Source organism: Urocampus carinirostris, chromosome 1 (genome assembly GCF_059441175.1).
Source record: "Urocampus carinirostris isolate Australia breed hairy pipefish chromosome 1, RoL_Ucar_1.0, whole genome shotgun sequence".
Classification (NCBI taxonomy): domain Eukaryota; kingdom Metazoa; phylum Chordata; class Actinopteri; order Syngnathiformes; family Syngnathidae; genus Urocampus; species Urocampus carinirostris.
In genome coordinates, this window is record NC_142349.1 from 56,486,624 (window position 1) to 56,512,879 (window position 26,256).

Here is a 26,256-nt window from a genome sequence, read left to right on the forward strand (position 1 = left end):
AATACAAACAAAAAAGGGAAAAAAAAACACACACAAACATTTTTGGACCATGGCCAACCCAAATGCCCAAACACCCAAACAAGTTAGGCACCTCGGCACCTAAGTTGCTCATGCTTTCGTCCCTCCAGATGAAACGGGACACCAGAAAGCGGCCATGTCACTCGGGTCAGGGTGACACAACACACTTTTTTGTTCAACAGCAGGGCCTGACAGCTTTCACTGGTTTACCTCTGCCGCATCATACAGTTGCCCTGCCCATCCCTTAGAACGCGTCCAAACATCCCACTATCCTTTTACAACAATATATATTTTATATGATATTTATAATAATAAATATTATTTATCTAGTATAATCCAAAAAAATATTTATGTTTTTTGGGGGGGTACTATCATTGTCCCCATGGTCCCTTTCTGTGTCTACCACTGAAATACAACAGAAATAGTACAAAAATATTACAAAATTACTAGCTAAATATCATATTTTGCTCTTAAAAACAGGGGCTGGATGTATTTTTATTTTATTCTGAAAAGAAAAAATACTACCAAAACACTACTACAGTAATATTATAAGACAGAAACACTACGACAGAAATACCACTACAGAAAGAATACTAAACTACTACAGAAATACTCCAAAAATATTACTACAGAAATAATACAATATAAATGCTAAAAAATATTACTACAGCTATACTACAAAATTACTACAACAGAAATCCTAAATAACTGTGGAAATACTACAAATATACTACTATAGAAATACTACAAAAGTGTTGCAAAACCACTACCACAGAATACTACAAAATAAAACAGCAGAAATACTACAAAATAATACAATGGAAATACTACAAAAAATCTACATGAATACTACGACAGAAATACTATTCCAGAAATACCACGACAGAAATACAACCGAAATACAGCTTAAGTAACACTCCAAAAAAAACTACAGAAATTATTAACAACTACAGTCATACTGCAAAATTAATATCAAATGTAGGGCTTAGTTACCTGAAATTGTCCTTTGATTGAGAGTGTTTCAAAACCGATTGGATGAGACTAATCTTATTTAAGGCAGCACGGCGGCGCAGCGGTTAGCGCTTGTGCGGCACAGTTCTGAGGTCATGAGATCAAGCCTCCTGTGTGGAGTTTGCATGTTCTCCCCGTCCTTGCGTGGGTTTCCTCCGGGCACTCCGGTTTCCTTCCACATTCCAAAAACATGCTAATTTGCCGGTCCAAATTGTCCCTATGTGTGAATGAGAGAGTGAGTTGTCTGTCTCTGTGTGCCCTGCGACTGGCTGGCAACCAGTTCAGGGTGTCGCCTGCCCTTTGTCCGAAGATAGCTGGGATGGGCTCCAGCACCAGCACCCCCGTGACCCTACTGAGGATAAGCGGTACAGATAATGGATGGATGAATAATCTTATTTAAAACAAATCTAAAACGAAATATAACATGTAGATGTCTGTGTGTGTATATTTATAATAGAGAAAAAGCCCCTCCCCCAACACACACACACACACACATATCAATGTCAGTGATACTGCTTCATTGGACATGTTAAAATAATAATAATAATAAAAAAACAGCTCTAGCACCATCTGTTGACCCAAACAAACACACACTTGAATTCCCCAGCGTCACTGCCCAGCCACCACATAACTGCCCCCGCCCACTCATGTCCTTGGGTCACTTAAAATGACGAGGAAGTCAAGTTGTAACGTTTTAAAGTGATTTAAATCTGGAGTAATTCACAATAGGGGGCTTCAAAATATGGCAAGGGGGCAACTTGTGGTCCACAGGTTTGTTTTATGTAGCACCTCCAAACGGGAAACGGATGCTCCTTGTTTTTTGTTCGATTTGTCCCTTTTTTTCTACTCTTTCCTTCTTTCTTTATTCTATGACTTTCTTTGTCTTTCTTTTTTTGTGTCTTTCTCTTCTCTTTTGTAGGTTTCTCTCTCTTTATAACTTCCTTTCCTTCTTTTTTTAAACTTTTTTATTTGCATTTATTTCCTTATCTCTCACTTCTTCTTTACTAATTTTAATTATTATATTTTTATTTATTTTATTTATTTGTTGTGTCGTTGTTTCAGACATTATTCAGCCCTTCTATCTTAGTTTGTTCATATATTTATTTGTGTCTCCAATTTTTGAAAAAAAGAACAAGTATTAGATGCCTGTCTGACTTTTAACAGGTGAGGACTACCCAAATTTTAAAACATGCAAAATATGATAGTCATAATATCTATATATATCATCTTTACATATTGTAATACCGTATTGTTTTACGTGTTAATCAGTAGAGCCAAGTTTCTTATAGAATGGATAGGTGCTGCAGGTGGATGCAGTAATGGTACACTATAAGCAACCAGGCAAAATGGGGCTAACTGGCTAAAACTGGAGCGCTAACAGGGGCTAATCAGGCAGTGTTGTGCCTAGAAATGTTTAACTGTTGTTTGGTAAGAAAAGGCTATGTCATTTTGTCAAAGTGAATATTTTCAGCGTTCCCGAAAGTAATTACTATACGAAGTGCAAATACTCTCGGCTTTACTATTCTATTACACTTCCCAAAATGTAGATGCAAAGTTGTTTCACGTTAACCAACGGACACAGCAGGCTAGGCGGCTGCTAAAGAGGGCTAACCGGGACGGATCGGCGGAAAAACGGAAGGCTGCCAACCAGAAGTATGCAGTAAACAGCCAGGCTAACAGAGAGCGAATACGGCAATATACGTAAACCAAGTTTATAGTAATGAATATACCAATGGACACGGCAGGCTAGCCGGCTGCTAACTCGAGCTAAACTTGACCCAACAAAACTGGAAGCCTTCAGCAGTCTTGATGCTAACTGGGAACTCACCAGACAATATTCTACCACCCGCGAGACACGTGGCGAAAAACACAAAGGAAAAGTCACAATCACCTACCTAAAAGGAGGCCAAGGCAAAAAAGGAACACACGCTGTAACGGTGACAGGTAAACTTACTTCACGTACCTTTTGAGGATCGAAGCGCTTAACTCAAAAACTGTCACAAGCGAGTCCCACTGCGGCACAGTAAGCAAAGTCCCAATTTCTCCAAATAGAAATGAGCTCCTTGCAATCGCTGTTTACGACAATCCCTGTCTGTTTTTCAACGGGACCTGCCGTCGTTAAGAAGAAAGAGCCATACCAGCAAAATATTTGTATTTTATTTTGGGAAAGAGACCCACCGTATATTTTGAGACAAAATCCAGTTAAACTGCCAAACCCGCTCTTCAGACAAAAGCTTATACTTCAGCACATTTTATTTCACTGTGTGACATTTAACGATTTGATAATTTTTGGGGAAATAGGAATGTTGCTAGAGCCTGTGTCCCAATTGTCAACTAATATACCATTTAAACTTCTTTAATTACTTAAAATCTTTGAGGCTCATTTTGAAGTTCATTTTATTTTACATAAATAATGCTTTTCGAAACAAAGTGCCAGCAGTTATTTCGTAAAAGCGTCAGAAAATTATGTAAACGAGGATCCCGGCTTATTTACTTTCGGTGCACACGGCGCCAGGCGAGAAACAGAAGGGGGTGCTTGCGCATTTTGTATAGCTCCGCCCATCCCTACCGCTCACCCAATCAAATTGCTTTGGGTACTCTTCTGGGGTTTTTGCGTTTTTACAGTTTGACATGTGGATTTTCATCATAACTGAACACAGGTTATTGAATGAGTTTTCATATAAAGGATCCTTTAGCGATGTTAAGTCAAAAATAGTTTTTTTTTACACCTTCACTGTAAACTGTAGCTTAAAATCGGCACTGGACAGTACCAGCATGGTTTGGCTTCCCTTGAACTTGTAGCGACATAGAAAAATTTTACACGGAATCAATAATGTCTCGAGCCATACGTACTCATGAAAAAAGGCCTATTTGGTTCGCGACCCCTGCTCTAGACTTAGTTTCATCACATTCAGAGTAACTGCGTTAACATTTTCATTTTAACTCGGTTTTCTGTTGTTTGAATATGTTTTTACTGTCTTGTCTCAACCCCAGGACCTCCACATTAGTAACCTAAATAATTGTCTAATTTGATTGATTTTTGCTGTGTTTGGAAATGTTTTGAAACACTTTTTCGTCCGTTGGCCCTCACTTGCAACTCCTAATACAAAAAAAAAACATATTCCAATTTTTGTCTGATTTTCACTGACATTCTCAAGATTTGCCAGAGCAGACACTGTTATTTGAATAAATCTGTTATCTTTTTTTCAAATTTAGATAACTTCCACTCCAAGGATTAAGACATACATTTGTACCTTAAGGAAAGTAGACTGAGCCAGCGCTGTGCAGCTAAGAGGATTGTGATGTAACTGATGTATCGCCCACCCCCTCGCATTCCCCTCGCATTCCCTTCGCATTCCCCTCATGGATAAAAAGAAAAAGAATTTGGAAAGGAGCTTTCAGGTGCAGCAGGCAGCTCTGTACTTATTTATTGCCAGCCTCCCCATAATGGATCTTTGGCAGGGCTGTGGCAGCCTAGCTAAAATAGATTTTTGATGTCTAAAGCGGTCAATGGCAGCCTCAATACAATGAAGGTTATAGCCAAGCAAAGCTAGAATGGATCAACAATAGCTGTGTCTGTGAGTCTCGCTATTATTAATGTTTGACATCTACAGTATATCCGTCTATGGAAGCCTAGCTAGAATCAATCTTTATCTATAGCCAGCTATGGCAGATAAGCTAAACATGTTCTTTTATGACTTTTGCCGTTTACAGCAGCCAGGCGAAAACAAAACTCTTGACGTCTATAGCCATCTCTGGCAACCTAGCTAGAATAGATTTTTGGTGCTTGTCAACGTCTATGGCAGACAAAAAAGTGTAGGTCTTTGACAATTCGCCGTCTGCGGTAGACTTTCTAAAACGAATCTCTAACATAATTAGCCATGAGCTTAAATTGTTCTTTGACTATAACTGTCTATGGCTGCCTAGCTAAAATGGAACTGTTGACGAAAGCACTGGACAGTACCAGCATGGTTTGGCTTCCCTTGAACTTGTAGCGACATAGAAAAATTTTACACGGAATCAATAATGTCTCGAGCCATACGTACTCATGAAAAAAGGCCTATTTGGTTCGCGACCCCTGCTCTAGAGGATATGAGCCTAATGGTTTGGCTTTGAGACTAAATTTCTCAAGTGCTCGGCGCTTGGAATATTTTAAAACATTTCTGCATGATTGCGGGGAGGATCACTACACGTTTTGTACCGAATTGAAAAAAATAACGGTTTTATAGGTCAGGTCAAGTCAAGTCATGTTTATTTGTATAGCCCTTAATCACATGGAGTCTCAAAGGCCTGCACAGACCACAGATTATTGCAAACTACAGACTATTATTACACCATTCCCTGATCTAAAACCTACATGAGAGCAGGAAAAACTAAATAACCTGAGCATAAGGAACATGAAGAAACCTTGAGAAGGGACCACACATGAGGTAATCCCCTTTCAGGATGACCAGACTGCAACAGATGCTGCAATAACAAATAATACACAAATATTCCATTATCTGCACCGCTTTATCCTCAGTTGGGTCGCGGGGGCGCTGGAACCCATCCCAGCTATCTTCGGGCAGGGGACACACTGAACTGGTTGCCAGCCACAAATATTGTCAACGTAAAGGTCATTCATAAGCTATATAATAGAAGTGTGTTTTAAGCCTAGTTTAAATAGTACTATTGAGGTTTAAGATCAAATCTCAGGGGGGAGAGCATTCCACAACACCGGGGCCTGAATGGAGAACGCTCTCAAATCTGCGGTTCTCTTCTTGGCTCTTGGGATCACTAGCAGATCAGCATTTTACAATCCCTTTAATCTTCAAATTTGCAAAGACATTCCACACTCATTCCTAACGTCAGTAACAAGCTGATAATGTTCCACACAAGCATTTAACACGTTATCCATCAATTGGCGCAATCTCCCGTTCGGCCGACCGAAGCCAGAGTCAACCCGCGTGCACGGACTTGTAACGGATACCGTGCGAGGCCTCGTGAGATCGACTGCCGATGATTTTCGAGTTCGGGGCCAAAAAAGTGTCACTGAAGGTTCAAAACTCGAGAGCCTGCATCGACTCGCAGGTCGAAAGGGCGTGGGGAGCGTTGCCGTTACCTGCTCCAGCATGACGCTAACCTAGGGTTAGGTAACTCTTTTGGGTTTTCTAATTATATCTATTGTTGTGATTGTGGGAAAAAACTGGGAGTTTCCAAAAGATTGAAGTTCTGCCAGCACGTATATGTGAAACAAGGAATTCTTGCAGGATTGGCAGGAAGTATTGTTCATTTTAAGAAAGATTCGTGTTCCAAGATATTTGATCTTGTTTGTTATAACATAAGGCAAACATACTTTATTTTTGCATTTCTCTCTCATTCATTGTTTTTCTCTTATTCTCCTTCTTTTCATTACATTTCTACTTCTTATCTTCCCTCCTTTTTTCTCTTTCTTCTTTCAGTTATTTTTTCTTTCTCTATGGTTTATGTTTTTTTCTCTTATCTTTTACTTTGTCTATTTCTTAGTTTCTATTTTTCTCTCCATATGTTTTTTAATTTTATTTTTATTTATTTTTTGCTGTGTCATTGTTTTAGACATATTCTGTCCATCTTTTTCATTTTCTTTGTTTTTATTTAATTTGTTGTACTCTCATTGTACCTTCTTTTTTATTTGTCTGACTTTACTTTCTTTTCTTCTTCTGTTACATTTTTGTTTTTTATGTTTTTATGTTTTTCCTCATATTTCACTTTTAATATTCTCCCTTTATCTCTTTTTTCTTCTATTTTCAATTCCTTTTTTTCTCTTATTCTATCTTTCTGTCTGTCTCTCTATTTTTTTTTTCCTAGTTTTCTTTCTTTTTTTCTTTCATCATAGCTCTTCTCTTAATAATTCACGGAGCACCCGCCAGTGATCACCATTTCTTTGCATTATTTGGACTTTCCTCAGAGTCTGATATAATTGGCTAATTTCTTTTCAATGTAACGGGCGGCTAAAAGCTAGGGGTCGCTACGCTTTCCAGTTTGTTTTGAGAGACCCCCGCCTAACCCTAACCCTAACCCTAACTCACAGCATACACCAGCCTATTACAATCACACACACAAACAGTCAAACCCACCCAACATGGACCTCCCTCCCTAATCCGTCCCTGCTGTCTGCTGTTTATCAGAACACAATGCGATAACTTGATATCAATGAAAATAAAAACAATTCAATTCAAACCCCGCATAAGAGTCAACCTGCGCCAAACGAAGCGCAAAATAGCGACAGGTCCCTGTTTTTAATTCTTAAAATGCAAAAAAAAAAAAAAAAATACACCAGGAGGCAAAAATAAATTGCTTTGTTATGAATTGCTCTGCAGTCAATAGCATTCAATGGCTGGCTTTTAATTGACACCCACAGATGACACTTGTTGTGAGTTGAATAAAAAGCCGATGGCTTCCACTTTTACAGCTCGGCCTCCCGTGTTTTCTCAGGCGCGTTTAATGGGAAAATTGTGTTTTTGTATTGCAACGGACCCAAATTGACTGATGACACGGACGCGTAAAAGCCTCCGCCTCCCACTCTATCTTCCCTCTGCAGATAAAAGCACATTTACACTCGCTCCTCTGCACTCCTTGCCCTTTTATACAATCCATATTTCAAGTGCTTATAAATACGACCTGCACAGTATTATCGTATTTCGTCTTGCGTATCGTTTATGATCCGTACGTCACTGAGTTTTTATTTTTTTAATTAGTGTTCCTCCCCGCAACCATTTTTAAAACAGATATGGATTTACAACAAGACAGTTAAAACAAATACATACAACATGACATAGACGAGAAACCCGTTCATTTCAAATCAAAATGAAATCTATTTGTAAAGCACTTTTCAAGAAAAAAAAATGCCACTCAAAGTACTGTATAAAATACAATTACAACTAGACAGTATCTCATGTGGGGTTCCTCAACAAAGTTTCTTCATTTTCCTCATTTCTTGCCCTCATGTAGGTTTTAGATCAGGGGATGGTGTACTAGTAGTCTGAAATTTGCTATAGTCTGTGCAGCCCTTTGAGACTATTTGTGATAAAAGACTATACCAATAAACACGACTTGACTTGACTTCAAATCTTTACTGATACAATCAACCCCTAACCCCTCAAACCGACCCCAAAACAACTCATACACATGCACACATAATGGTTAAAATACAATAAGGACAAACTAAGTCGTAATAGAGATAGATTATGATTAGGGCAAGGCACAGACTAGCCATGTGAGGAAAGGGATGGCAGTCGATGACCTCTGGATTTGCAGCCTTTAAACCACACCCTACCAGTGTGGTACCCTCAAATGAGAAAACACTGAAATATAGAAATAGAAATGAAAAATAAATAAACATAAAATTATGGAATGAGTGTAAAGTATTATACTGTAAAAGATTAGAAGTTCAACAGATCTAAAATAAAAACGATCAAATCAAAGCTATGTTAAAAAAAGTCGGTCATGAGCCTCTTAAAAATATCAAGGGTCCCTGGAGACCTGATGTCGTCCCGCAGACTGTTCCATAGATGAGGACCAAAGTGGCTGAATACTGCTTCACGGTAGGTTTTGGTCCTCACCCTGAGAACAGTCAATAAGCCACTGCCGGAGGACCTCAGAGACTGATGTAATAGAAGCAATCTTTCAATCTTATAGATGAAAGCGGAATATCCCTTTTTCGTAAGGACCTGCTAACATTTCATTGATGTTTCTCATTGAGGGAAGTCCTGCTAAAGTCTGCATTTTCTTGGGAGGACTTGGAAAATGTTGTTGAAACCCAGCAGAATGATTTCAATGTGTGACTTTGAAATCTGCAATTTGGGGGTTAAAAGTCAGACACCCCCCAAAAAGTGTTTTTCCTGTTAATGGTAAACAAAAGCGAGCAAGCGCGTTGGAGGGTGGCCAAGCAGCAATTTTCTTCCGAAGAAGTCGCGTTCCCACGGCAACACCGACATAATTGATTTCCTGTATAATTTAAGGACATCTGGGCCAAAAACGTCACGTTAAACGCCTACTTTAGGACGCTGTTATTAGCGTCGAGCGCTAGCAATGTTTAACGGTTAACTCGACTGTACGAGGAAAGTCAGCTTCATGCTTCATGGATCCCTTAATCGCTAGGGTCGTAGGGGTACCGATTCCGGTGGTGTGTCTTGGGCAAGTACAGCCTGGCAGCACTCATCCCTCTCCAGGCTGTTCTTTTGGGGCAGGGGCTTGCTCCCTAAAATGAAACAGATAGTACTGGCTAGTACCAGGCTCCGCAATAGTCTAGTCCCCCTGGCCATTAGACTGTTAAATGGTCAATCTAACATATAGTTAACTTAAATCTAAACGGCTGCTAATCTGACTTTTGCACTACTGGCAGTTTTTTTTATAGCTTGCCACTCCTTGCACATTGCTCTCTGCACTATTGTAATTACAGCGTTATTGTTACAGTGTTAATGTTACTGTGTACCTGACTTGTTAACCTGACTGCCCATTTTGCGCATCTGGTTAGCTACTCTTCTTGCACTATCGGAACTATGGTAAAATACTATACGTAGCCAAAATACAATACAACATTATTTATATCTGTACATTCAAGGAAACTGTGGGGGTCAGATGCATCGACATTTCGTTCTGTATACACGTGTACTAGAATGACAATAAAGTAGATCTGAATCTGAATCTGAATCTGAATCTGGCTTCCTTGGATATCAGTAGCAGAGAAAAGCTTCCTCATCTGATTTAGATACACCATGTTCATCATTGGTCACACTTCTTTTTCAATGAGAGAGAGAGTGAGAAAGAGAGAGACCGAGAGACAGCATGACAGCGATTGTGATAGAAAGAAAAAGGGAGAACGGGGAAATGAGACAGAAAGACAGATAAGAGAGAGGAAGAGAAATGACAGCGAGAGATGGATATGAAACGAAACAGAGATAGTAAGAGAGAGGAAGAGAAATGAGAACGAGAGAGAGAGAGATAGTAAGAGAGAGGAAGAGAAGTAATAAAGAAAGAGAAAGAGAGAGAAAGAGAAGAAGTGAGAAAGTAACACACAGCAACTCCAGTTTATAAAGTAAACGAAAAAACATAGCTTTCTGCAAACAGTTTATTGTTCGTTAGCATTCGGAAATCTCGATGGATGCAATGGATAAATGCCTCTTTGACGAAGGTCACGGCATCTTGTGTGAGGCTCTTTGATCTCATTTTCTAAATTCGTGTTATTTTTGGGCAGTTGGAAAATTCAGAATGGGAGCAATGAATGTCGACTGGCTGAATTAAAAACATGATTACAATTATAGATTAAATTAAAATTAAATTTTAAAAAATGTATTATATTTAAAGTTTTGAATTTGATTGAATTCCTACATCCAGCACTTGTTTTCAGCCAATCAGAACGTAAGGCAGACGACAGCCGGCAGCTGCCGATCATGGTCGGCCCTCTTTGTACAATAAACAATGCATATGCTGGTACAGTGTTCTGTATCAAAATGGTTGGACAATGTGTCTGTGGCACTTCTAACTTAGACCGCTTAAGACTTAAGTTTCCTGTCAGAGAATGGGCTTGCATCGCCTGATTGACGGGCTGTTGCCTTTGAGATTAAAGTCTTAGAAATGGCCTGACTCATTCCTCTAATTATATGTAAAATCAACCATCAAGATGAATACCTATACAGCCTACCCCCCTTTTAACGCCTACATTCACAGTAACATGCTGGGAAAATCAGTTGGCTACAATTTCAACTAATTTCTAATAACACAGCAACCTATCAGCCTCACAGCACGACGTGTAGCTCCTTCCTGCCACGTTAATTTGATCCATCCATTATCTGGGCCGCTTATCCTCAGTAGGGTCGCGGGGATGCTGGAGCCCATCCCAGCTATCTTCGGGCAGGGGACACACTGAACTGGTTGCCAGCCAATCGCAGGGCACACAGGGACAGACAACTCACTCGCTGATTCACACCTAGGGACCGGTCAATTAGCTTAATATGCATGTTTTTGGAATGTGGGAGGAAACCGGAGTCCCCGGGGCAAACCCACGCAAACACGCAAACTCCACCCAGGAGGTTCGATCTTATGACCTCAGAACTGTGCTGCACACACTCTAACCACTGTATCACCGTGCTGCCCCGTTAATTTGATATCACCATGAAATAGAAACCTGTACACACCATAAACATTCATAGGTTATGAACTTATAAAGTTATCTGCAAAGACAGCCTAAAGATAACATTGATTCTTTTATTGCATTTGTTGCGCCAAGTGAGGTGACATATCTAAAACTCGCGAAGGGAAAACAATAAAGTGTACATACCATAATTTGCAGTAAGATTCCGTCTGAGCTGACAAATCTGAACCTATTTCTATGTGTAGTTGACACAGGGCTGACGACTATCTCATTGAATGCCAACATTACAAGGTTATTAGGACATATTACATATTACATATTACATTTAAAATACACACAATTCTATTAACACGTATGAGTTAAATTTTTGCTCATTTTTGTTACATTTGTTATTAGCGTCTTTGGACACCATGATTCCATAAATATAACTCTCTATATAATAATTGAGACCCTTTTCGATGTTTTTTGGGATAGGTGTGCATAATCGGGAAGAAATTATACGGCTGTGCTATCAGGAATTGTGACTAAAGAATGTTGTTTCGGCTGCTCTATTTGCTTCGCGTCTGATACATTGATACCGTAACCATGGTGGGCGTGGCCTTCATTTGCCTTTATTTTTAATAATGTCATCGTAGTGAAACATTGTATGCAGCAAGATAAGGCATGGCACTCCAGTGTAAAACATGTAATAAAGGTTTGGTTGGTTGGTTGGTTGGTTGGTTGGTGGGTGGGTTGGTTTGGTTGGTTGGTTGGTTGGTTGGTTGGTTGGTTGGATCCCTTAACCACTAGTGTCGTAAGTGCACCATTTCCTGTGGTGTATCTTAGGCAAGTACAGCCTGATGGCGCCCATCCCTCTCCAGGCCAGCATATGTTTCCACCCGGTCTCAAACCTTGGATCTTTCACGTGCTAGGCGAAAGTGCTAACCACTGCACTACGGTTACAGTAAATGACTATTAGGATAAATAGGCCAAAAATAATGATTACAATGTAGTGCTTAGAAAACGGTCATAATAATAATGCAATGGAAATAACAATGCATTGTAACAATAGTGCAATGAAAAAAAGTGTAATAAAATTTAGCAGCAAGAATAAAAAACAAATAATATATAAGTCATTCACATGGTATATTTACTGTATATTCAGTCTCGGACAATAGTATATATTTTCAGTTGTATTCAGCTAAAACAAACATTAAGTCACAAATTAATTCAATAAATGTGCACATTAAAATTGAAATACAATCAAGAGATTCATTACAGATTAAATTATAAAATAGTACAATTAAAATAAATTAAAAGTTGGATAGTTTAATATTAAAAAATCGAATTCATTTTCAATTTATAGTAAAAGTAAATGCATTATATTAAAATTAAATTAAAATTAAATTAAAATTAAATTAAAATTAAATTAAAATTATATTAAAATTAAATTAAAATTAAATTAAAATTGAAATTAAATTAAAATTAAATTAAAATTAAATTAAAATTAAATTAAAATTAAAAATTAAATTAATTACGTTAAAAATCAAATCATGGAAAATGATTGCAAATGAAAGTATATTTGATAAATGAGTCAATTAAAATTATAATGAAAATGTAATTGCATAAAATAAAGATATTGAATTAAACTTCGACTAAAGTATTTGTAAATTGGTTGGAATTAGATATATTTTAAATAAAAATTACTCCCTTGTTTTCAAAATCCGAGTTGCATTCTAAAATGTCAAAAAAAAAGAAAAAAATTGGGGCAAGTTATCATTTAGTTTGGGAATTAGTTTTTGTTCAAAAACAGAATAATTCCTAAAATTACATCTACCATATTGGTGAGAATAATTTTAATATTTGTAAATGTGTTAATTTGAAATATTTATTTTCTTAGTCCGCTAGAAAAAAGATTAAAGATATAGTAACATAAAACAAATAATACTTCCAAAATGTGATAACATATTCTAAAATAAGGATATATTATATTTAAAATACACAAAATTTTATCAAAATGTATGAGTTAAATTTTTGCTCATTTTACGTGGATTTTTTTTTAATATTTGTAGGGGGGAAAATTATTTTATTGATCTTTTTTACTGAGAAACTAGGAAAAGTATACTAAAGTAGACAGCATATTTTGCTCATTTTATTTAGAAAAACAGTATTGGAGATAGTTTAAAAAAAGGCTAAAAATAAACGTTCATTTTAGAGTCAGCATGTTACACTTTACATAATACCAATCTATTTCCGTTCCTTGTAGACCATAGTACGCGAGTAATTTACTGTAAAGCAATACTGTAAATAAATACCACACCCCCCCTACTCGGAGCAGAAATATCAAAGTGCACTGTACCCAGAATAAATGAACAGACCACACAGGATTTTTTTTTTTTCATTTTAAGAAATACAGTATTATCAACCTGGATTGGAAAACATACCTTAAATCAGCAAAATGACCTAATGTCATTTTTTTACTGAAAAAAAGGAACAATTAAAGTCGCATTTTTTTGTATAGCCCTTAATCACAAGATGTCTCAAAGGGCTGCACAGAATTACAATGAAACCATCTTCTGATCTTAAACCAACATGCGGGCAAGGAAAAACTCAAAACCTCAGCATGAGGAAAATGAGAAACCTTGAGAAGGGGCCTCACTAGTGGTAATCCCCCTTCCAGGATGACCAGTGTGCAATAAATTGAGCATTGGGTAACAGTACACAAAAGGGGGGTGGGATATTTTTGAATAATTACCATTTATTCCAATATACATTTTCCTACATATTAAATTCAAATATCTGAAATTAGAGAAAAATGTCCTACTAATTAGGTACATTTTTTTTGCAGTGAAACAATTATGAAAACAGCAGAAAATGAAAAAAAAAAACAATTTCCAATTCTGCTCCTTTATGGTCTATTTTTCCTTAAAGGGACAGTGTGCAATACTAATTTAATTCAGTAGAGAAAAACAAAAACATTTATCTGAATACTACGCAACTATACCTGAACTATCGTACCATTATGATTTTTTTTTTTATAAAAAATTATAGGTGCTGAAATTTGTATTTCATTTTCATGAGTAGAATCTCTACTTAAGTCGCCGCCATGTTTGTCTGTGGTGTTGTCACATGCTGTTGAACTAGTTTTTGCTCGCATTTGGCAACAGTGCCAGCTAGTGGTCAATTATTACACAATGGGGCTTTAATAAAAGAAGGAAAATCAAAAAAAAATTGTATGGTTAGAAATTTAAGAGAGGTTTACTATTTCTATTATTTACGTATTGTCTTGTAAAATATATATATATATATATATATATATATATATATATATATATATATATATATATATATATATAGATACATATATATATAATATTTAATATTCGTTTGTTGTATGTAAATGTAAATACACAGGAGATCTTAGCTGTGGGACACAGTTTTTTAAGAAGGTCTAAGGGGCAGGATTAAATAAACATACGCTTCTTCCTATTTATTTTCAGAGAGGTTAAGTTGTTTTTGTTTTTTGACTTGTTGTTTTTTTTGTTCTGTTTTTCTCATCTCTAAATAAAGTTTCTTAAAAAAATAAAGGATTATATATTATTTGAAGCGTACTGTAATTCCTCATTTATCGCAATTAATGGGTACCAGAACCCTGCTGCGATATGCGAAAATACGCAAAGTACGCCCCTGATTTTTAACATGCGCAGTAGTCAATTGGGATAATGGATTACCCCATCATGGGTGCTGTTCATTTTAGGCAGAAATAACGGGGAAAAAAGAACCGCCACGCTTGACACAAATTCACTCTCTCGGCCCTGCTCTCAACAATAGTCGAGGGGGGATAATGGAGCGCGGCCAAAACAGCGCAGTTCATTTTAGGCAGGCCACAATGGCTTGCTTCAGCAGCCTGATCCGGGGAAAAAAATGCCCTCTATCCACCCATGGTCTTACTCATAGTTACCAGGAATAGTGTATCCCAGCTACAATCGAGCATTTCATTTAGGCAAGAAATAATGACACATTTCCCGACAAAAGTCTCTTCTGTTGGTACCTGTTCGGAGCGATGATCCATTGGGGATAATTGATCGCTGCTACACAATTACAATTCTTTTTAGGTAGGAATACAGTAACGGCAAAAAGTGTCTCATGGCTCGACAAAAATACAATCTGCTATCCCCAATTTGCGGCTATTCGTGATTGAGAATAATGGATCGTTGCCGCTGGAGTACAGTTCACTTTTTGGTGGAAAGAACCTTAATCTTTGTCTCGGTCTCAATTGGGTACAATTCCCGAGTGAGAGCAACAATGGATGTAAGTCTTTCTTATTTACATATTATCTCAAGCTTTGTTTCCATTGTTATCATTTTTTGTTGTCACCCTTTAGCATCACTTCAAGTCTTGGGACCTCTAGCTAAACAAATTCTAAGTTTATTACCTGAGATTATGAACTGAACGAAGAGACCGAAAGGCATTGTGGGGGGGAGTTCAGCCAATGGCATATTGTGTCATCATATGTCATTGATCAATAGCAGACATGCATCTTATACACGTAACTCTACATGGAATTGAAGTTTTTGGGCTCACAAGATAATTTCTTGTGTACGTCTTATAGTACAGTAAAGACGTCATAGGGTGGGGTCACTGTATCCTGGGGTCTGTTGGCCATTAAAGGAAATCTTTGGCGGGCTGTAAATGACACCAGTAGACACCATTTTCTTACAGTTACACACCCAAAAATGAGATTTTCTCGTTACCGGTGGCAGGGGGTTTTAGAATCATAGAAGTTACACAATGCGAAATCTCATCTCATCTCATTAGCTGCACCGCTTATCCTCAGTAGGGTCGCGGGAGTGCTGGAGCCCTTCCCAGCAATCAACGGGCAGTGGGCAGGGGACACCCTGAACCGGTTGCCAGCCAATCGCATGCAATGCAAAATCAATTTCTTGTAAAAAAAAATTTGGATTTATAGTGAAACTATCGAAACAATTTCTGTTCCAGGAAACCCAGGAGAAATTTCCAAATCTCGGCCAGATGGAAGCCTGGGATGAACCGGGCAGTGGCGAGTCTGACGGCAGTGGCGGGGATTGTGACGACGAAGATGGATGTCAAGCCTCCGGAGACGGTGCGGAAGCAACCTGTGAGTCACGCGCAAGCTAACGTTAGCATGACTTAAAAAGAAAACATTTTCAGTGTCTGTTTAAACGCTGTGTGGAAGTTCTTCAGAACTTGACACAACAAGTTTGGAGCCAACACGCGATGGAGTTGTCGGGGCTTGTGATGCCTTTGATATTGGTTTCTCCGACAGTTTAATCCGCTAAAGTGTATTTTTAGAGTTGGAGAGAAAAAAACAACACATGACGTATTAAAGTTGTTCACTTGAGGTTAAACTGGATTCAAAAGAGTCATACTGTAGATAAGACGTGTTACTTCGCTTTGATCTCCGATGTCCTAACACGAAAAAAGTTTGCGAACTTGGACTTAGAACCGGAGAGGCAAAGTTAGCTAGCTACTGCCAATTTTCAATATCTACTCAATGAAAAAAATAGTGTTCGATACATTCTGTACAATCGTTAAAGTTAGAAATATGCCTTTTTCGATTTGGGAAGAAAACAAACTATGTGGGTGGTCTTTACTGGAAAATTATTGTCTTCTCCAGAAAGCCCTCGTCTTTTAATTCTCAAAAATATTTCATTGTCTTCCTCTTCAAGGTAGCTTGCACAATACTAGCTTGTGCAATGCTTAACATGAGCTCATGTTCTATAAACTGGTTTCTTGATCACCAAAAACTAGCATTGGCTTCTTCTACACCACAGGTTAGCTTCTTCTTTTGAACCAAAAACTAGCATCATCTTTTTCAAGCTAGCTTATTCAGTGACGAAAATTAGCAACTTTTCTAAAAACAGGCTTCTTTATCTCTATAAATAGCGTCGTCTTGCTCTGCGCCACAGGCTATATGCTGCCCTTGCTCCCAAGTTTCACCGAGTTGAATAAACTAGACGGTTAGCAAACAACGTCTTGAACAACCAGACTTCTTTGCTTTACACTGCTGTTTATTCAGACAATGGCCTGGACCACTACCTTTATAAGGCCGTTGTGAAACTGAAACAAAATTACAAAAAGTGCCGTTAGCCTGCTAACTATACAGAAACATTTCGTGCTAAGCTAACACAGGCTAAAACAAAATCATACGTAAACGTGTACAAAATCCTACAATAAACAAAACAGTATATCCAGAAAGTTATCGCAATCTATTTCATACTTACAGACAATAATTGTCGAAAAGCAACAACAAATGGAGGAATTTTCGCAGAGCGTAACACCGTGTTTCTGTAGCGCTTTACAGTCTCCATGTTTTGGCTGCTTTCACTTTCTTTTCCAGATCAATTAACATGTTGAACTGTAGAGGGGGCTCAAGACCACTTTATATTTTTACCACAAGGCAGATCAGGCTAGCTTCTTCTTTTATGCCCAAAAATAGAATCTCGATCGGCTTTCTCTTCTCCTTTGTCGAAGAATACAACACTAGTTTCCAGTACACGTTTTTCTAAAAGAACATTATTTGTTTTTCATCTAAAAATTGGTGTTTTCTTCTTTTCTTTCTTCCTAAATATACCTTCTTGGTTCGCCAGAAAGCTAGGGTCTTCTTATAACCCTGAAAACTAGCATTTTCTTCTTCTGAACCAAAAACCGTTTCGGAGAGCTAAAAACCTTTTCCTTGTCTTCCTCTTTAAAATTAGCTTTTCGTACTACACAAGAAAGTTAGGATATTTTTTTCTAAGTGAAACACTAGCATCAACTTTTTAGACACATTTTTTTTTAATCCGAACTATAGTGATGTCTTGTTCTATTCCCAAATAATACCTTTTTTAAACGCCAGAAAGCTAGCTTCTTCTTTGTGTCGTAAATACTAGCATCGTCTTTTTCGTCTCACAAAAGTAGCTTTATTGTATGCCAGGAAGTTCGGTTCTTCTTTCTACCACGAAAGCTAGCATTGTCTTCCACTACATCAAACCCTTTTTTCTGTCTAAAAACTAGCATTGTCTACCTCTAATACAAAAATTGGCCTTTTCTTGTACTTCAGAAAGCGAGCTTCTTCTTTTTACCACAAAAGATTATATCGTACATCAAAAATAGTTTTTTTTCTTGTAATCCAGAAGGCTAGGTTCTTCTTTCTATTCCCCCAAACTACTATATCTTTATTCTACACTATTTTAGTCTTCTTCAACTCCAAATCATAACTTTTTATTCTCTCGCCAAAAACAAGGTAGTTTTCTCTACCCCATAAACTAACATTGTCGTCTTCTACAGGGTTGGGTAGGGTTACTATAACTGGATTACTTTCAATTACTTTTGGATTACTCCAATACCAAATATGCTAATAAAAGACAAAAGAAACTAAATATGAATAAAATTACAAATTTTCGTGCAGGCTTGGAATACATGGAACGGCAAAAATGATGTTGGCAAGCTGTTTGGATTTATTTTCATTTTGTTTCTGTCGCATTTTATGTTAGTTTTGCTGGACATCAAAGAGTCATATTTTTATTCATATTTAGTTTCTTTTGTCTTTTAGTAGCATATTTGGTATTTGAGTAATCCAAAAGTAATTGAAAGGAATCCAGATAAAGTAACCCTACCCAACCCTGGTCTTCTACACCAAAAACGTGTTTTCTTCTTCTACTCCAAAAATGTGATTTCTCTTGTACACTAGAAGTCGAGTTTCGTCTTCCTACCCCGAAAACTAGCTTTGAATTCTTCTTCACCAAATGCTAGCTTTTCTCCTTTAAATTTAACATTATCTTCCATTGAAATCGAACCTTTTCCGTAAAACGAAATATTTATACACCATTGCAATTCATGTATGTTTCTTTCCTTTTCCGTTAGCTATTTAATTTTTCGCCTAGCGCTATCCAGGTTCAATTGTTATCAATTATTTTTCTTTTATGTCTTCAATGAGTAACTCAATTGATCGGTTTGAAGGTACAGTAAACAGACAATCCTCCATTCGTCATACAAGTCTTGATTAGAAACATTTCCTAATCAATAATTATCGCCTCCTCACTTTGCTAGCAAAGAAATGTCTTTGAATAGCTATCGCCGCTGACAATCAATAGCCATTAACGCTGCCGGTTCCACTCTGGCCCGAAAGAATCGTTTCGGTCCTGCTCTTTTGTTGCCGCGCGGATAAAATGTGCTAGCTTTTCTTGCAGCTCAATGGCTAGCAGCTTGGCACTAGCTAAGCAGTGGTAAAAAAAAAAAAATCAATCCAAGCCGGCACATGGGCGAGATTTACGGGACAAAAGCCCTCGCTGGCTGTGTAAAGTAGAAATCGATAACCGGTGAGGCTTGTATGTTCATTGAACGTTTGGTTTGTTTTAGCCAAGACAGATAAATGCTAATGTTTGGAAACGTTTTTGTTCATTTCATTTTGTAGATCAGTACGGTCTTTCTTCAAAACATATTTCTTCTGAAGTCAATTTTAGATGTTAATTGTTTTAGTTATTTTTTTTTTCAAAATAAAATAATACATCACAGGTGTCAAACATGAGGCCTGCGGGCTAAATCAGGTCTGCCAAGGCATTGAATCCAGCCTGCGAGACAACACCGAGAGAAATGCAAGAGTAAATTATGACTACAGCGCCACTCACAAAGCAAATGGAGCTAGATTTGTTTTTACACTCGCCTTCTCTGGTTCTTCTTTTTTCCCCTCTCTTTATCTTACTCTTTATTTCTCTTTTTATTTCTCTCCCTCTTTTGAGTTATTTTCCACCCTCTGTCTTTCTTTCTCTCTCAGTCTTTCTTTCACCCTTTCTCCCTCTCTCTCTTACTCTTTCTCTTTTAGTTTATTTTTCTCTGTTTCTCTGTCTCTCTCACTCCATCTCTGTCCATCCTTTATCTTTCTCTCTTTCTCTCTGTCTATCTTTCTGTCACTCTTTCGCTTGCTCTCTTTCTTTCTCTATGTCTTTCTGCCTCTCCCTCTCTTTTTCTCTTGTACGTTCTCTTTCCTTATCGCTTCATTTGTCTTTCTCTTTCTCTCTTTCATTTTGTTGCACTCTGTTTTCTACTCTTTCTTTGTCTTCTTTCTTTCTCCTTCTTTCTCACTCTTTTTCGTTCTCTCGGTCTTGCTCGCTTTCTCTTTCTTTTATCCTTTTCTCTCTCTCTCTTGCTCTTCATTTTAATCATCTTCTCTCTCTCTCCCTTTCTCCCTTTCTCTTTCTTTTTTACTTTCTAATTTTCTAGTCTGTTTCTTTTCTACTATTTGACACCCTTGTTCTAGATTTATTCACGATCTTACAAAAAATTAGACTATTTCGATATAGCACAGTTAAATAAATGGCAAAGGGCTTTCAAATCATTTCCGCATTATTTTTCACAATCAAAGTAGTCTCTCACCAAAAATCTCCGTTTATTTAATTTCAAAGTTTTCAAAACAAAATAATGATCTTGATGTTTTACACTTAAAAAATGGTGACCAATTTATTTTAGAAACAACATATGAATGTGACGTGTTAGAAAGGTTTTTAAATAAAGCCCACATTATTTACTTTTTCCTGAGTACAAATTCTTCAAGTCATATGCTAATTTGGGGTGTTTATTTTTTCAAAAACAAATATCAATCTTTATGTCATGACGATTTAAAAAAAAGATTGGGACAAATTTGTGTTTTTTTGTAACTCAGTACGATCTATCTGGCAATAAATAAATAAACAAATGAATATTGAAGTCATTTTAGTTTGCTAATTTTTAGTGTTGAATATGTTTCCAAAACAAAATTCCGATTTTGATTTATTTATGATTTTTTTTAAAAATGGTGCCTGATTTAGTGACAAAAATAAATGTATTTTGCAAAGGTTTGTGAATAAAGCCTAGATTCTTAATTTATTTTTATTTCCGTGTGACCCCTCGCAAAAATCCGGTGTTAATTTATCTTCATTAATAAAATTCTGATCTTGATTTCATTACGATTGAAAAAAACATTGATTCATTTTGGCACAAACCAATAAATGCGGCTTTTTGCAAAATATTTTTTAAATAAATCCTGCGTTGTTTATTTATTTCTTTTTATTTCAATACGATTTCTGTCGGAAAAAAATGTTCAGGTCGATTTTAGATGCTAATTCTTTTTCAAAACAAAATTGCGATACAAAAATGATTCAAGTCGGATGCTAATTGTTGGTGTTAATTATTTTAATACCAAACTTATGATCTTCAGTTAATCTATTTTTCTTTTTTTTCTTTTATTAAATAAATTAAATACAGTAATTGCAAATTTTTTGAAAGGTTTTTGAATTACGCTTGTTATTTGTTTCTAACCGTGTGCAATACTTCTTCAAAAAATATACATAAATTCAAATTAATTTTAGATCATAGCCTCCTTCAGCTTTAGCAAAATTTTTAGTTACATTTAGACCAGAACAGAAAATTATTAGTGACTATCAAGCCAGAACAGAATAAGATTGCCTTTCGTTCCGTGACAAGTTATTTAGCATTTCCTACTAAATTGATGCGAGAGGCTAAAGCGAAGCTAGCTACCAAATCGATGCTCTTTGCTAAAGATAGATAGATAATAGATAGATAGATACTTTATTCATCCCCGCAGGGAAATTCACATTTCCAGCAGCATCCCTTCGCTGAGAACAATACAATAATAAAGCAAAAGGAATACAATATACAAATACCCAATGTGACGTGCTAATACCCACTGTAGCGTGTTGTATAGAGTATTTAAATAGTGCTACATAAAATACACACTGCAATTAAAGTACGGTAATATGCAATGTAGGGGGTGTGGTTTAATGTGGGCCTTTACTCCACCGGGTGGACTTAAAGAGCCTCATGGCATGAGGAAGAAATGAACTCTTCAGTCTGTCCGTGGTACAAGACAGTGACAGCAGTCTGTGGCAAGCTGCTGCGTTAGAAAAACCATGATCTAAATTCAGGACGAAACAAAGTAAAATCGCCTCCAGTGACCATCTTACGATGTCTTTATTTTCGCGATCACAATCTTGCTAAAGTCCTTCACAATCTAATATAACCCCAATGTTAATCTTTTTTTTTTTGTTTTGTTTAATACTTCTTAAGGATCCGGGGTTAAAGTGTTTTCCAAGCGATCTAAGAGTTCTTTCCCTTCCCATCTGCTGTGACAAAGTCCCGAGGTCCGAGTTAAAAGGGGGCACGACCGCCGATTGTTCTGGCGAAAAAGACTTCATTAGCAAACTAATGAGCATTGCTAATCTACAGAGAGCAGACTCGACTCACTGTCTCTTTTATCACTCGGAGAGCCGACTTTGGCGGACCTCGGACAATGTTTTGCTCATTTTCGGTGGTCACGAGCTGTTGCGCTGTACAGACCATTGACTGGAATAAAATACACTGCAAGGTGGTTATGTGGAAATTCACGAGCGAAAATGAGAAGCTGGTCTGGAGACTCCCCGTAGATTTTAATTTTCCCTCACGACGGGATACGCGAGTCGTGTCGGAACGTAATGTGGTAAAAAAAACACAGAGTTACCCTCTAATGTGGCTTACAAGATGCAATTCCATATAAATTGGATAAGACGGATGGGAAAATTATGGTTGAGTGGGTGTGTCCTCCGGGGGCCGTCCCGAGAAAGACAGTAGGTGTGGCTAGATGTTTTTCTACGAACATAATTGTTTATGAACTAATGTAATATATTACTTTAAAATGTAATTAAAAATGAATAAGCAATTATTTGTTAATAAAAAAATAATGATACGACATTAATCCGTCCTGAAGTGTGAAATCTCAGAGTTAAATTGCCATATAGAGAGGAATAGAAACCTAGAGTGAATAGTGAATTAGGCCCATCTCCAAGCACTACTTTCTAAATATTTCTCATTAATTTTCCTAAGATTATTTTGAATCCTTTAAGGAAGAAATGTTACTTCCTATAAGGGAGAAATGTTACTGCTATGCCATCAGGAGAGTCGCTCGCTGTTGTTTCGGCCGCCTTATGTGCTCCGCGTGTGATACACTGGTACCGTATCTATGGTGGGCGTGGCTTAGTGCTCGCTGTAAGATGTATGAATTGTCTTTATTGTCATTGATATCAACGTAGTGAAACATTGTCTGCAAAAAGATTAGTCATGGGAAAGTATGGTCAGCGTGGCTAAGTGCGCTCTTTCAGATCCATTAATTGTCACAATCGGTTATGACTATATTCCTTATCAAGACCTGGGTGCCTATACCTTTATTATCTAAGGATTTGTTCCCATTGTTCTGAATATCTTGCTTCTCCCATTAGCATCACTGCAAGTCTTGAACCGAATGAATTAATATGGGAGTCTTAACTGAACGAAGAGTGAGAAAGGAATGGAAGAATTTCAGCAGCATGGCAATATAGTTGCTTATTTCAGTTGAAAACTAGCACCTTTTGCATGGAAGGTGAATTTCTTCCACACCAAAACTAGTTTTATGTTTGTCTACGTTGGTAAAGATTTCTCTTTTATGCTAAAAATGAAGATTTTTTTTCTGTGCCGTAAGAAATGTGTTTTTACAGCCTAAATTGTGTGTTCTTCTGCATGGAAAGCTTGCATTCGAGACAACAAACAGTAGCTTTTTCTTGTATGCCAAAAACTAGCATTGTTGTATTCAACATTGAAAACGTTCCTTTTCCTTTCAACAAAAAGAATAGTGTGGTCTTCTACTCCAGGAGTCAGAAACCTATGGCTTGTATATACACCTCGCAAGATAAAATGCTACTTGTGCAAATGGTCCCCTGTAGCATTACAATCGATATGCTCAATGTCGATTTTGGTCCAGTTTGTAAAGGGCACAATCTTGACTACAGTCAAGGTGTCAACAGACTCCGTTTTGGCTCTACGTCGCCAAGCAAACGTTTATGTGGAAGGTCACTAAGAATGTATGTTCTCCGTTGAGCGAATTTATGATAAAAACCCACAGAACAAACTGTAAACACCCCAAAAGGCCAGCCTAGCACCCAGAGTAATTTGATTGGGTGAGCAGTAGGGGGGCACACATACTGTAGCACGCTCCCTTCTCTCTCACACAGTGCTGAATGGAAATACATCCCTGAACTTTCGGTTTGCAGTTTTTTTGTGAGATTTTTCCCCCAAAAAACTGCTTGCAGGTGGTTTTGAAAACATTATTTATGAAACAAAATTGACGTCAAAATCAGCCTCAACGATCTTAAATAACTTTGGGAGGAAGACACGTTTAAAGTGGTACACAGCATTTGTTGTTGTGGGAGACAGGCTTAGACATTATTATTATTTCATAAATGTTGTCAAATCATCTCAAGTCACCCAGTGAAATAAAATGTGCTGAATGAATAGATTTTGTCTGGAGAGCAGGTTTGGCGGTTTTGTTGAATTTTGTTCTAAAATATATGGTATGGCTCTTTCAGAAAAATATATAAGATATATACATATTTAGCTTTTATTTTGCTTTGGGTCAAAAGGGTTGTACTCCAAAAAAATAGCCTTTTGTCTGTCAGAAAGCTGTGTTCTTCTTATATCCCAAAATCTCTATTTTGTCACTCATGGATTGTTTGAGGTGGAGGCAAATGAATAAATGAATACAATACTACAGGACCTTGCACAGCTTTTGTTAAAAGCCACAAAAACGAGCAAGAATAAAAAAAAGGAACATGAATATTACTCGCTTGGCTTTCCACCCATTACATAAAAAAACACGGTCCATTAACCGTTGAAGGCCAAAACTGGAAAATCCTTTCTTTTTTCGCTTGCCCAATTTGCACATCCAGTCACATTGCATGATTCCCCGCCTGCTTAATGGTGATTCACAAGCTAACCCTTGCCCGGAGACATGTTAGTGTACTTTATGTGCCAACTAAACAAGGCGCGCACATTAAGAGCCGCCATTGCCAAGCCGGGAGAATAAATCAGTGAATCTGCAGTCAACCGTAGTTTAGCTCGCCGCCCCGAGCTATCATGGCCTCCTCCTCGGCTGTTTTGGACCGGACCGGTCCCGCAGTCTCCCATGGTACAACTATTTATATTGTAGCTAGCTCATTAATGCATTCATTGCTAAGGGATCAGAAGAGCGATTGTTTATGTGTAACAAACACCATCTGTCACTCGCTGAGATCAACATGACCGTGAAGGCTTTTGCTTACACTGAAGTTTGGAAGAACTGGCATTGTTTGCTGTGATTTATTTATTGTTATGCAACTGCAAGACACGAATGAAGATAGCTGCAAAAAAGTCACGTAGTTTGTGATCAGGAAGACAAACGGAACGGCTCGGATGAGGAGTATCTCAGAAGTTTTATCATGAACCAAAACAGGATCAGGACCCAAATGCGTGATGTTTCTCACACAAGCCTTTTATTTTATGGGAAATGGGGAGTCATGCACGTTAGGCAGCAGTCTGGCGTGGAATGATGGGAAGCCAGAGGCCGACGAGATCGATACCAATAGCTAGATATCGGAGAGATAGGGTCGATACCGGACAGGACGGTACAGAGAGGATTGATATCAAAACAAGATATTGAAAATAAACACGACAAACTAGACTGGAACGAAACTGGAAACTGATATTAAACAACAGGAGAGACAGGAATGATATCAAAACAGGATATCAAAGTTAAACGGGACAAACTAGATGGGAACGAAACTGGAAACCGATATGAAACAGGACAAAATAAATGGGAACCATACCGGACAGGAAATACCAACAGGAAACAGGACCGAGTCAAAACCCACGTCTTGCGGGGCAGAGGTTCGTTGACGGACTGACAAAGAAAGAATGAGAGCACTAAGCTTAAATAGACGGAAAGCCAATCTGTCAATGAGCCGCAGCTGGCGCCACACGGGCGGGGCCAATTGGGCGCCATGGCAACCGTGACATTCGCCAAGTGTGCCGTGATACCTTGTGTAGTAAGCCACAGTTAATTTCACAATTTCCCAAAAATGCATGCCATGGTTCTGCATCTTTTTTCCTACCATTCATCAGAGCTGTCATGGTTATGGTTATGGTCTGCATTTATATAGGACTTTTCAAGTCAATGAAGACGTCCCAAAAAGCTTTTTATAATGTGCTTCACACTTTTCCATTTACACACTAACAAACCGATAGCAGCGTCAGCCATGCAAGGCTATCGGAGGCATTGGGGATTCAGTGTCTTGCCCATT

The 26,256-nt window shown here is 37.7% G+C and overlaps 1 protein-coding gene across 2 annotated transcripts in view; it reads left to right on the forward strand.

Moving 5' to 3' along the window:
* Nucleotides 1–26,256, forward strand: part of gpc5c (glypican 5c) — a 216,971-nt gene that overhangs the window by 159,889 nt on the left and 30,826 nt on the right. For both annotated transcript variants that reach the window (XM_088346410.1, XM_088346415.1), the window contains one exon: nt 16,118–16,256. In XM_088346410.1, the coding sequence (XP_088202536.1) occupies nt 16,118–16,256 (139 nt within the window). The remainder of the gene's footprint in view (nt 1–16,117; nt 16,257–26,256) is intronic.